The sequence below is a fragment of the Sceloporus undulatus genome, chromosome 3, assembly GCF_019175285.1.
Source record: "Sceloporus undulatus isolate JIND9_A2432 ecotype Alabama chromosome 3, SceUnd_v1.1, whole genome shotgun sequence".
NCBI lineage: Eukaryota > Metazoa > Chordata > Lepidosauria > Squamata > Phrynosomatidae > Sceloporus > Sceloporus undulatus.
The window spans coordinates 164279500-164293964 of NC_056524.1; the positions used below are offsets into that span (position 1 = coordinate 164279500).

Sequence of the window (14465 nt, forward strand, 5' to 3'; positions counted from 1 at the left end):
CTCCAAGCCACCCTGTCATCAGCAATCCTGCTCAGATTGTGTAGATTCAGGGCTGCGGCTTCCTTGATTGAGTCTATCCACCTGGAATGTGATCTTCTTTTCTTGCTGCCTTCTACCTTACCAAGCATTATTTTCTTTTCTAGGGAGTCATGTCTTCTCATGATATGGCCACGGTATGACAGCCTCACTTTAGTCACCTTGGCTTCTAGTGAGAACTCAGGCTTGATTGGCTCCACATTTCAAATGAATTGATTTTCTTCCTATCAACTATTCAAAAAGGACATTGAAAAACTGGAGCGTGTCCAAAGGAGGGCGACAAAAATGGTGAAGGGTCTGGAAACCATGCCCTATGAGGAACGACTCAGGGAGCTGGGGATGTTTAGCCTGGAGAAGAGAAGGTTAAGAGGTGATATGATAGCCCTATTTAAATACTTGAAGGGATGTCATATTGAGGAGGGAGCAAACTTGTTTTCTGCTGCTCCAGAGACTAGGACCCGGAGCAATGGATGCAAGCTGCAGGAAAAGAGATTCCACCTCAACATTAGGAGGAATTTCCTGACAGTAAGGGCTGTTCGACAGTGGAACACACTTCCTAGGAGTGTAGTGGAGTCTCCCTCCTTGGAGGTCTTCAAACAGAGGCTGGATGGCCATCTGTCGACGATGCTTTGATCTGGATTTCCTGCATGGCAGGGGGTTGGACTGGATGGCCCTTGCGGTCTCTTCCAACTCTATGATTCTATGATTCTATGATTCTAGCTTTCTTCACTGTCCAGCTTTCACAACCATACACAGAAATGGAAAATATAATGGAATGAACAATCCTTAACTTCAGTATTCAACAATATATCTTTATACTTCAGGATCTTGTCTGGTTCTTTCATAGCTGCCTTTCCAAATCCTAACCTTCTTCTGATTTCTTGACTGCAGTCTCCATTCTGATTAATGACTGAGCCAAGTATGGAAAATCTTGAACTATTTCAGTGTCTTCATCATCTACTTTAAAGTTATGTAAATAATCTGTAATCATTATTTTGATTTTCTCAATGTTCACCTGTAAACTTCTGCCTTTGCACTTACCTCTTTCACTTTCTCCAGTAATTATTCCAACTCTTTATTATTTTCTGCTTGTAGTATGGTGTTATGTGCATATCTTAAATTCTTGATGTCCCTTTCTCCAATTTTCACACCACCTTCCTCCAAGTCTAATCCTGCTTCACATATGATATGCTCAGTTAATTGGACAGGGTGATAATGTGCAGGCTTGCCTGCTCCCCTTTCCAAATGGAAACATTCTGTTTTTCTGCATTCTATTATGACAGTAGTACAGTATTTGGTTTTGAGGACAGGTTATGCATCTGGACAACCAAATGATATAGCACGCCCATGTCTTTAAGCGTGATCCATAGTTTTTCATGATCTACACAATCAAAGGCTTTGTTATAATCTATAAAGCATAGACTGATTTAAAAAAATTATTTGGTGCACTCCATTATTCAACATATTGTATTATGATCCCTAGTGCCTCTTCCTTTCCTGATGTCTGACATTTCTTCCTCCATATATGTGCAGAAGTTTGGGCATCAGTTTCCTTGTATGGGAGATTAATATGGATATGGTCCTGTGGATATGGCAACCCCTGATGTGCTCTTTCTTGGGGACTGGAATGTATAGTGGTACCACTTTATGGGCCATTGTCTTGTTTTCCATATTTGTTGACAGATTTTAGTTAGAACTAGAGTAGATTCTGTCTCTGTAGCTCTATTGGTATGCCATCTGTTTCTAGTGATTTATTTCTCCCCAGTGCTCCAAATGCAACTTCCACTTTGTTTTCAATATTTTATTATATATCTTATGTTTTATTATATATTTTTATTATCTTCATTCTTTAGGTTCATCTGTTTTCTATAGTTCTTCAATGTATTGTTTCCATTGGCTTTTTATTTCTACTTGGTCATGCTTTCATAAATTATCTGGAGTTGTAAAATACATTACTGAAGTGCTGCAATGGTTATGTCATATTATTTCTACAGCACCTCAACACTAAGTTGCACACAAATGTTGAAAGACAATCAAAACCTGTCCATAATTTAATATAAAGTGACTGCAGCGTAGAGGGAGAAGCAAAAGACTGTAAGCTGAGAAGTACCTTTTTACAAGATAGATTTCTCAAGTAGATTTTCAAGTACTGCTTCAAAATATGGAGAGATGTTACAGTGTGCATGTGGGAAGAAACAATATTCCACGCAGTGGTGGGAAAGGTAGTACTTTATAGAAGAGGCTGACACAGTTGCTCCCTAAATTGTCTCATTGAAATTTTTACTGCCATTCCCATGAAAACAAAATCATCCCACCACAGCACTAAAATACATGCAGGAATTGAGGAAAAGCTGTGGAACTCTGAGAAAGTCCCAGAGACTGTGCCACCTTAGGTCTCCAGGGAATTTTGTAAAGTCATGGGGAAGGGTGTCCCTCACACTTCTTCTACTGTCACATCCCCCTGCCCCAAAACTTCCCCTATCAGTACGGAGACTCCAGAAACAAGCCCTGGTGGCACAGTAGTGAAATGCTTGTACTGCAGCCACTCACTCACAAACCACAAGGTTGTGAGTCCAATACCAGCCAGGGGTTCAGGCTGACTCAGCCTGGAATCCTTCCAAGGTCACTAAAATGAGTACCCAGCTTGTTGGGGGCAATTAGCTTACACATTGTAAACTGTTTAGGGAATGCATAAGTGCACTGATAAGCGTTATGGAAATGTACCTGCTTGCTATTGCTATAACAAAGCAAGCAAACTAGTTCAAACTGAACCTTTGGCCAGAATGTACAATGTCCATCTAGCACCATAGGGCCTTCTGTCACTGGCTCTTTTTCAGGAAGAGGAATTGTGTACAGATGTCATGTTCCAGATCAGGGCATTTCTAATGGTCTCTGATAAGGGTGAAGGGCAGGCTTACTGTAAAAGCAATCAGTTGCCACCCAGCTAGTGCAACATCTCATCTCATTCAATCTCTAGTCTGATGTAATTTGTGAGCTGGACAGCTCCTCTAGAACCTTAGGAAATTTGTCAGAAACATACTGGACAGTTCCCCAGAACTCACCAAAATGACAGGAATCAAAGCTTAACTACAGCACAGACGGGGCATCAGGATGACTACCTGCATCCAGCCTTCCAGAGAATATTAGAGAACATGTAGTGCATGTGATGATATCACAATGCTATGTAATCAATCAAATTGTGGCTATGTGCTGTCACTGCTGATTTTATATAAGGGCATGCTTCTTCCACTCAAGTGGATGGTGAAAGCAAAGCAAGTTTATTCAACACCCCATGAAAAAGCAACACTTTTTTTTAGTTACAAGTATCCTTTAATGCTGATACTGGGTACATAACACCACCACCACCAGCACCACAACCCCATTTAAGGTGACACTTTCTGATGAGCTCAGACTAGTCATGTAATTTCAGATTTATTCGCTGGCATCTTCCAGTCAAGAAACCAAAGGATGGGAGATCTGGGAGTGCAAGAGTCATTGTTTCAGCCCCTGGGCCTTACAAGGCCTGCACCAGCCACTCAAAGTGAAACTGTAAGTAATTGGAAGTCACTACTACTATTATTACTGTTGCTTTTCTTTTCTTTTTCTTTTTTAAATGCTTTCTTTAAAACAAACAGATTTGGGGCTGGAAAAAAGGTATGAGCACCCTCACCTTGCTTAAGAGAAAAATGACGTCCCCTACAAGTGAGTTATTTATCTTTCTTTTCCCTTTTTTTTGGACTACAAGAAATCCAAATTCTTTTTTTGCTGTTGTTAAATTTCTTTCCCTTTGGGGGAGGCCCTAAAAATGACCAGGGGGGCTGCATGGGATCTGTAAGCTATGTGATAATTCAAGACAGCAAAAAGCTGCCATCACTCAAAGTTACTTGCACTAACTGTTTGACCAGAGCTTGGAAAGATTACCTTTCTGACCACTGAAACAGCTATACCATTTCAAGCCACAGGCCAACCTGCTGCTGCCACCCTGAGCTGAAACAAAAATAAACTCTCTCGTATAAAGAAAAGCACTTTCCCAAATGCCTCCCCACCCTCTAAGTCTCCTGGTTGTATAATCAGCATAGCAGCCAAATGGCAGAGTATGGGGGAACTCCCTGTACTGTCTCGCCTACCATTTCATCTAAATTACTGTTCTATGTAAAAGGCAACCTATTATGTTCAAAAAGGACTTCCTGGCAGCACAAGTGACCCTTCCATTCATAGCTGTTTACTGAAGAATTGGCTAGCAGATTAATAGAGAAGAAGCAGCTAGGATGCCACTCTAATCATTTACCCTGATTTCTTGATTTGGAGGGTTATCCATTTGTTCAGCACTGGATAGAAGTGCTGTGCCCACCTCCCCAAATTAGTAGATATCACTCCCTATATCTAAAGTATCTTCACAAATATCAGTTTTCCATGGAAGAAAAAGATCAAGATGCTACCCTCCCTGAAATATCTGCAACTGATCTAAGCCTCTTTTTTAAAATAAACCTGCTATATTAAAATCCTAGCTACTATCTGATCTCTTAAATTAAGCATGTGGGTTTTTAAATAATTTGGATTCTTAAAAGGATGTTTTAAAACAGATATTTCTTGGTGCTCTTGTATCCCATTTTAATTATTTTAAAAATATTTATTTGTTATGTTTCCAAACATATATTTGGGGGGCTGGGTGGGGAAGGGGGTTAATCCCTGTCTCCCTCTCTACTTATGCCTCTGCTTCTAATCTCCTCTGCCACAATTACCGTTCCTTCTATTTATTTATTTTAAAAACATTACCTGGATTCTGTTATGTACACTGATGTAATCTTATTCAGCTCTCATTCTTTGCTCTTTTCAGTTTTTTTCCAGGAGGAAAATTGTATGAGTAATCTGATTTCCTATCTTCCAGATCACTACATTCAAACCGGCAGGCATCCAATGAGAAAATGGCATTCTGACCTGGTTTGCTGGCTACAGAGAAGCTCCAAGCTCCAAAGTCTGATTGTGATGCCACCAGAATGGAAGGGTGGCATGTCACAATTCCAATGATCTTTTGTATATACTTGTGTATAAGTCAACCTCATGTATAAGTCAAGGGCAGTTTGGGGAGCCAAAATCATGGATTTTGATACGACTCATGGATAAGCCGAGGGTCAAACACTGGAGCATGTTACAAAAGATTTAAAGGGGAAAACAAAGCACCACTTCTCTCCCTACATCTCCCTCCCTGGGCCTCTCCCAAGGGTCATAGTCTCGGCATGGAAAATGGGGAAACAAACTTAGTCTCTCTCTCTCTCTCTCTCTCTCTCTCTCCCCTTTACCAAAAGTATCTTAAAGGCTTATGGCTTGCAAAATGGGGTAGAACCCCCCCCTCTACCCTCCACCCCTAGGATTTCCAAGGCTCATGGTTTGCAAAATGGGGTAGAAACCTCTCTCTCTCTGCCCTTTGCCCCCAGGATTTCCAAGGCTCATGGCTTGCAAAACGGGGTACAAGCCCGGGTATATTCTCTCTCTGTATGTGTCCCTTGCCTCAGTAGCTGTTTGTTAGCTCTGGCTGCGAGGGAAGGTTGAGGGATAACAGAGAAAGAGAGTGGGGACAGCACCATGCAGGGACTCAAACAGGGAGCTGTTTAAAGATCCCTGGCTACAGAGGAAGGTGTACATTTCTTTTAGGAATGTTATAAGCAGTATTAACTTATTGCCCCATATAGAAGTCTGCCCATGATTTTGGAGTCCATTTTGGGGCATAAATTTCTCAACTTATAATCAAGTATATACAGTACCTCAGACAAAGGGAGGTTGTTTTCTACTACCATACGGCTACTTACATTCCTTCTCTTTGCAACCATAACACCATGCACAAAGGAAAGCCATTTTTAAAGGAATGCACAATGTTTCTTGCACATATATTTTAAACATTATTGATTTACAATGCACCCTTTGTTTTACGTGGGGGATCTGTTCCGGACCCCTCCGCGTAAAACAAAAAATGTGTATGCTTGAGCCCCATTGCAAATAATGAGAAGTGTGCTCGCAGCGGCGTGAAGCATCGGTGGGGCGCATGCGCCATGGGCACATGCACCATTGTTTCTTCTGGCACACATATAACAAGGGTGCATCATACATTGATTTATATTGTTAAGTCACGTCAACACACTGACAAACTATTTTTGCCCCAAACAACACAAATTATTTTGTGAAATGCAATCCTATTGTAGTTTTTGCTTCATGCAAAGAACAACATATCATTTGCTCTTCAGACTATGACTATGCCACAACAAACTACAAATCCCAGGATCCCAGAAGATGGAGGCATGACAGTTATAGCGGTATCAAGCTGCATTAATTCTTCAGTGTGGCAGCAGCTGAAGCCATGCCTTCTTGTCATATAAAAGCAAACTGAATTCCAACATTTTGAAGGTGTTGTGTGTGCACCACCTTGGGTCCTACACTGGGAGAAAGGTGCAATATAAACCAAATAAATAAATTCAGTCAAGGAAGGAGGTATTTCCCTCTTGGAATTAAATGATTCCAAGTTGGTAAAGCAGCAGTCACCATACATATTTTGAATGGTCTTCCTCAAGCTGGCCTACCTCCTCTCCACAATATCATTGTCAATGAATATATTAAATTTACAAAACTGATTTTTAAAAAATTCCTCTGTTCACCTTCATATCAATTATACAATCTTTCATATTGTTTCTAAATAATAATAATAATAATAATAATAATAATAATCAGTAAAGATGAGGAAAAGTACTAAAAATGTGTCATAAATAGCAAAATCAGGGTGGCAAAATTCTAATACATTAATTGTTGTGATCATCTGATTGAAACATTAATCTAGAATTAAATTTTCCTTTGTTTAATCCAGGAGGTTGAGATAAGATTTTTTTTTTTTAGAAATGGGTTTATAAAAACCTTACAAATTAGGTAAGCTATGTGGCACCTCTGGCATATATATAGACACACCAGTGGCTTGTTAAATTTATTTTATTGCTGGTTTGGGGCTGAAGAGAAATAGACTCATAAACTTTGTGGCAGGTCAAATATGTGGAATGTAGGTTATGATGAGGTTCATATATCAAACTATATATAAAGAGCAAACACTTTACGTTAAGAAAACACACCAAGTTACATAGGGCCTGTACAGACAGGCCAAATAAAGCTGCTTTGGGTCGCTTTGGAGGTATGCTGTTTAAATGACACACACATCTTAAGAGGCCAGAAGTGGCGCCAAAGCTGTGCTTCGGTCCTTATGACCGGAGCATGGCTTTGGCACAGCTTCTGGCCTCTTAGGACACATGTATCATTTAAACAGCATACTTCCAAAGTGACCTGAAGCAGCTTTATTTTGGTCTGTACGGGCCCATAATAAGCATTCAACATTCACCTTCCTTCCTTCCTTCTAAAGCATCAAATGCCAAAAGTCAAGAGAACTCACCGGATCCTTTGATGGCACCAGCAGTTCTTCAATCATCATGCTGTCCCGGGCATAGGAACTTCTGTTCAAAGTGTAAGACCTATCCGAACTGAAGGAGCGGAGGCTGGTTGTATTTACAATTTACCACAGAATGTGAAGGTGACAATGAGATGAACAAAAGAAAAATTAATGCATGTAACTTCCAGGGAACAAGCTTAAGATGATAAAACAAATGTATTGTAGATTAACGTTATTTTCTTTTGCTGATTTGAAGTGCCCTTCAATTATGATAGTATAACAATGTTTATTATTGTAAAATAATTTGGATTTTTAAAAATAAAATAAAAGAATTTTCATAGTTTGTCTAGTGTGACAGATTTTGGTCATTGTTGTTTTGTTTTATTGTGCACTCAGTTTTTTTGCACACCATCCTTATATGTATAACGTTGAAAAACTTCTTGGAAATATTTAAATAAATCTCAACTTTTTTAAAAAAAACATATTTAGGATTTCTCTCTGTTAGCTGATAAAAGATATTGTCCAAGTGAAGATTTTTAACTATCAAAACAGAAATCTGGGTGTAGCCTTGCCATTAAACCAACCTTCTTTAAAATACATTGCATCTCAGAAAGAAAACTACCCTTCTTAAGAAATTACAACACCTAGCCTAGAGTGGGAGTGTTGCCTTTTCATTTCTGAACACTGGGAAATATATCCAGAACCTTGTGTTCTATGGAGAGCTTTGAAGAGTTACTTTGGATAACAACTCCAGAATCCCTCACTCAGCACAGCTGCTCAGCTGTATTTCTACCACTGCAAAGATGCAGTACAAAGAAAAGCTAAGCATGCTAAATCTCTCTTTAACTTATAGGAATTATAGAAGCTGGCAGAGGTTGAAAACATTGCTACTACTATTACTACTACTACTACAACTTCCTCCCAATCATGGCTAATGGATTCTGAGAACTGTAATCAAAAAAACAACTTCTCCAAGCCTGGGAGCCAGCAACTAGAGATAAGCAATAAAACAACTGTTTTCAAAGAGATCTGATGTAACCCGTTGTGTTGTTGTGTGCCACCTTCAAGTCATTTCTGACTTATGGCAACCCTAAGGCAAACCGAATCTTGCCAAGAAAGCCCCATGATAGCTTTGCCTTATGGCTGACCCACTATAAGTTGGAAACAACTTGAAGGTATACAGCGACAACAAAAAGGGAAACCTACCACAACAAGATGTCTTCAGAGGAGGTTTGTCATTCCCTTCCTCTTAGGCGTCAGGAATGTGAGTTGCATAAGGTCACCCAGTGGATTTCCATGGATGAGCAGGGATTTGAATCCTGGTTTCTAGAGTTGTCGTCCAATGCTCAAACCACTATACCACACTGGCTCCCAATGTAAGATGTATTAATCTTAAATTCATTATTAAGTGGCTATTCCACACAAGTAAAGGAACAGCAACAGACTCCATGCCTTCAGGAGATTATGCAACAGGCTAACCTAAAAACAGGAGGCAGTCATTCTATGTGCATACATGCCTGATGACTGTAGTTACAAACTAATTAGATACCTTTAGACAAACCACTATTCTCTCAGGCTTGACCTTCTTCCATTGACAGTATAGGGATAACAGCACCAGTTTATCTTAAAAGGCGTTTTTGAAGATTGCTAAGGTAAAGTACATGAAGTACTTTGAATACTTGAAAAGTGCTACATCTATACTGATTCATCTATCAGTCATCTTCTCTAAGTGTTCAGAGGGAAACAAAATTTGAATGTACTGAGACCAAAGAAAATGCTGAGTTTCAGTGTCTTGAACATTAACCCTGGAAGCTACATAGAGCATATGTTAGAAAACATGCCACACATTCAGACATGCTTGCTGTTGTGACTGAAAAAGAAACAAAATAGTCTAACAAAATGAATGCATCCAGCAAAACAAAAATGCACTTGAACTAATTTATTTTTAAAAAGCGTACAGCTCTAACAACTTGAAGCATGCACTTTGCACTTCTGAGTAAGACTTTTACAAGATTTCATCTCAATATATATCCCACTTATAATATTTCTTGTACTTGATTCCAGCAACTAGAACATGAAACAGAATTGGGCTCCAGATTATTAAAAGCATCTATCATTTTCAATATATTAAATGTAACAAAATCAGGTCACCTGTAATGTTGCATTAATCAAAATAGCATTGTCTAACATGGGACACAACAGAAAACCTCACACCACACCACAATGTTGAGTAAATAAAATTAGAAATGAGGAATGGCAAAAGCAGGGAAATGTCACAAAGGGTGTCATGCTTTCTTACCTGACCTTAGGACTATTTTTTAGAAATGTACAAAGGAAAAAGAAACAAGGAGAGATAGAAAGCAAGTATCAGACAGTAAAGAAAGCACAATGCCATGGACTGGATGACTTAGACATTTAATGTAATTCATTTTGTAATGTTACACTCAGATTCAGTCACATGATAAAATACATGTGCAGGTTTGGCTGTACTGGTGGTTTTCAAATGGTTCTAGGGGTGCCTTAGAATATTAGCAAATGCTCTTAAAAGGCAAAGAAGCGTCGTTGAAAAACAACTGTTCCTGCACTAAACTTTCCCACTGAGTTGTGACTCAGTGTTAGATCATATGTTTTCTATGCAAAAGATACCAGGTTTGACCCTTGTCATGTCCATTTATTAGGACCTTGGGTGCTGGGAAAGACCTTAACCCAAGAAGACAACAGTATGCTAAATGAAGGATGTGGGAATAGAGACTCTTTGTGTATTTTGGACTACAATTCCCATAATCCTTATCTTAAACATGACGGCTTGGGCTTCAAAACATCTGGAGTGTTAATAGCTCCTTGCTCCTGGGGCAGAGGGCCAGACAGTCCATCTTAGTACATTACATTAAAAACACAGCATACAGAGTCAATTCATATGGGGTAACAGGTAGGCTCAACTATGGACCCTATCACATGGGGTAAAAAGTGTGGTTTACCTTTCCCAAATTGAATTCGAATTCAGGAGGCAGCAAGGTCCTATCATATGTAAATCTCTGCCCAGCTTGGAGAAAGCCCGGGTTGAAGCTGTGCCCAGCCAGCCCCTTTTTGAAAATGGAAGCTTCCGACTTTACAAAATGGCCACCAAAACATCTCTGGGGGAACCAGGCTGTATCTGTGTGGCAAATTACATATGATAGGACCCAACTACCTCCCGAATTAGAATTCAATTTGGGAAAGGTAAGCCGGGTGTATTACCCCATGCGATAGAATCCTATGTATGAGCTCCAGAATATACCTTATAACCAACTGAAACATGCAAGGGTTCCAGTGCAGACAAGCTGATATGGAAAGGGTTCCTATAAGGTAACCAATTTATAGCTTTCCTCAAAAGTAGGTAATTAAAACTGATTGAGAGTGACATGGGAGACTTGTTTTAAAAGTTCCAATCCTTAACTGCGTTAATGTTTCTAACTCAGTGGAGTCAAATGGAGATATGTGGTATATGGACATGTTCAAATGTCAATTTGTTATCTCTGAGTGTAACACACATATAAGATATTGCAGATGTAAACATGAGCTACATAGAGAAAAATAATGATATTGGTAAATCAGAAGCATGTGAATTTTAAGGTCCTATCAAGGAATTCAAAGAGAAGCCAAGTCCACCAAGGATTTCTGGTTAACATGAAAAAGTTCAGGTATGATACATTAACATCCCAATAAATATATACTGGATGTATAAGTATGTGGAGCCCTTATGGATCCGCTACGTACATTATAGTGCTACCAAGATACTCTTTGGTGCCACAGTTTACTGTATATACTTTAGATAAGTACATATTAAAAGAACTAGACAAAAATGGATTTTATTTTGTTTGAACAAGTAAATAGATCACCTTCAAAATTCATAAGTATTCTTAACTAGTATAGTTGTTTCCAGAATGCTTTCTTTAGATGTAATGAAAAAGAAAACTGACTAAGTGACCAAACGGATTTCTATACAAAGTTGGAGAATAAGTGCAAACATATTGCACATGCTACTGTACTGAATGCAGCCACAACAACCAAACCAAAAAAAAAATACATATACAAATATCTAAGTTTTACCTTGTGGGGCATGCCACTCCCTGTTAGACAATGAAAGAACTTTTCACAACTGATCATTGAACTATAGGAAAATGTCCTCAGGAGGTTTGCGAGGTTTAATTATTAGCTTCAAAATAATTCTACTGTCCATAAATGGACTACTAATGCACAACTGTGGAAATAATCCTGAGTTAGTGGGTTTCAGATGTTAGACAGGGCAGGAAATCTCACATAGAAACCTCAGATAACATAAACATTTGCATGCCTTGAAGTGCAAAGATGGCAATCATTCTCATAAAACTGTGACCTATTTTCCTCCCTAGCAAGAAAACTGCACATTCCTTTGGAAACAACATTGTAAGGGATTTAACAGCTATTTACAAACAGCCTTTGATATTTCCATGTTATTAGTATTCTCCATCTACACCCTTTAAAAAAGAAAGAAAAAGGAAAGGGACTGGATTAGCCAAACAAACATCCTTCAGTTTTTCTGGCATAAGACTATGTTGTTTTTCATTCTTAACAGAAAAATGAAATTAGTGTCAATAAGAGTTACAATCAAATGAATGAACAAAAACCACCCCCCCCTTTTTTTCCCCCTGTTCTGGATTAAATGGTCATTGTGGGCTAAACGGTCTGGCTCATAAACAAAAGCTTCCAGCTGTTTCCAAAGGAACTTTTCTGACATATCTAGAGCATGAACTGATACTAGGGGGCAAAATGAAGACTTAATTTGCTGAGAGCTATTGCCACAACAAAGCCATCATGGAGGGCACAGAGAAGCATGAAACTGAATAATAGATGCATATTTTAAAGGCAGAGAGCAATCAGGCAACCAACATGTAAGTCTTGGCTTTAGCTTCTGAGAAAGGAAACAGGTGATAAAATGCAGTAGGTTGGAATGTGCTGTAAAATGTTCACAAGCAGAACCTGCTGAATACCTGGCAGATCGGGCTCCTAGGCTGAAGCCCATGTAGCCTTCTGCAGGCAGAGAATCATCTCCCAGTTCTTTTAGATCCTGTGGCCCAAGGTATTTGTCTGTATCTCCTGTCATTGCATCTTCACCTGTTAGCACAAAAAGCAAGCTGAAATCAGTAGCCACACACAACTGAATGTTTTCTTTACAAACATGTCCTGCCTTTTAGGAAGGCTGCTGCAAAGTAAGCTTACCGCATTCCCTGTGGGTTTGCCTCACATGCAGCGTTGCCAATTTCCAGGGAATTCCCCAGAATCAAGGGAATTTAATTAATTTCTTTCTGGGGATTTTGACTCAATATTCCAGTAAATATTGGGGAATTCCAGGGATTTTGGTAAAACATTCCGGGGAATATCTTCAAGGCTTGTTGGCAACACTGCTAATATGATATCATTAATATCAATTACCTATTATGAGAACTGCAAGTTAACAACTACCAGTTGGTTGCCTTTAAAAATAATAATTAGTCCAGGAATTAATATATACTTAAGCATAAAGAATGACATTTATCCTTGTAAATCCATCAGTTTAGCAGGTTATATCAGGTGCAATACTAGTCCAATCACTCTTAACTACTTCTGACAGAAATAAAACAAGAGGGTTTCATTGGCATGTAATACCCTGCCCACCTACCCACCCCCAAATGTAGCAGGACCACTATGAACAGAGAATAAAGGATAGTAGGCCAAGGTGATAACCCCTTCCCAACAAATCTCTGAAAGCCTTATCCTATTACTACAGATTTCCACTCATATGCTGCTCTTTCCCCCTTGAGTTTGCAATGGGGAGAAAACAAAGTTGCAGTCCCTCAAAGTTCTGTATTCAACCAAGTGGCCTTCAGTTTTTGATCCACCACCTAACCACTTTTTGAACAAACCTTCCCTAACATAATTTGTTGTGGGTTTTTCGGGCTATGTGGCCATGTTCTAGAAGAGTTTATTCCTGACGTTTCTCCTGCATCTGTGGCTGGCAGAAAACTTTGAAGATGCCAGCCACAAATGCAGATGAATCATGAGGAATAAATACTTCTAGAACATGGCCACATAGCCCGAAAAACCCACAAAAAACTATGGATGCCATCCATGAAAGCCTTTGACTTCACTTCCCTTACATCCTTCTCCTATTTCCCTACCACATACACACACAATGAAAACCTTTACATTGAAAATGACTTTATCTTCTGCACTCTAAAATATTTGCATTACAATTTCACACATATTTATACCATTATTTGCTTGTTATAAGATGTTCCATACGGTACAATAAACAATACTGGAGTCGTGAAGTTTTAAATCCAGATAATGTTCTCTGGTGTTATAATCTGAATATTCTGACAATTTACTGATATTTTTATTGTCAGCTGTGTACAAAATAAAATACAGAGCCAAACACTAAAAGAGATGCACTATCTGCCCAGAGGGCATACCATTTGTATTAAAGAGATAAGAAAATAAACAGGGATAACACTATGAATATTTAAACCCTTCCACTTCCAAGTTGTCATTCCTGAATTTTACCAGAACTTTTCTGGAGAAAGTCCAGCTAATATTTCAGTTTCAAGGGATTCCAGAAGTGTTTCATTTAATCTGGTGTTGCTGCTCTTTAAAGTAAAGCCCCTGGAAGATTGTACACAGGTCTGTTTAGCTTATACTAGTCACAGGACATCATGGGGTATTAAGTCTCAAAGGCTACATAAACACCAACAGCCAGAGCAATCCATTCTTCAACCATGGTTACAGGAGATCACATATTTCTTCTTCCCACATCCCTTGAAACCGCAAACTCAAATTAACAGTTGTTCCAAATCCAGCTTTAAATCCAAGTTGTGCTTGGTGCCACCAGCAACCTGCACCAAACTCTACTCGTAGGCAATAATTTAATGTTTTGCTTATGTACACCATGAAACATGAACAAGTAAAAACCTGAGATAACAAACAGCACAGAACTTTGGATGTGAAAGCGATG

General features: G+C 39.0%; 1 protein-coding gene across 10 annotated transcripts in view; it reads right to left on the reverse strand.

Moving 5' to 3' along the window:
• Positions 1-14465, reverse strand: part of ANK3 (ankyrin 3) — a 284245-nt gene that overhangs the window by 68308 nt on the left and 201472 nt on the right. For 7 of the 10 annotated variants that reach the window (XM_042458764.1, XM_042458761.1, XM_042458770.1 and 4 more), the window contains 2 exons: positions 12466-12589; positions 7460-7562 (listed from right to left, as the gene is read on the reverse strand). In XM_042458764.1, coding sequence (XP_042314698.1) covers positions 7460-7562; positions 12466-12589 — 227 coding nt within the window. Of the gene's footprint in view, positions 1-7459; positions 7563-9755; positions 9768-12465; positions 12590-14465 lie in introns of all 10 variants that reach the window. The other 3 variants (XM_042458766.1, XM_042458765.1, XM_042458759.1) reach the window with 2 other exon arrangements.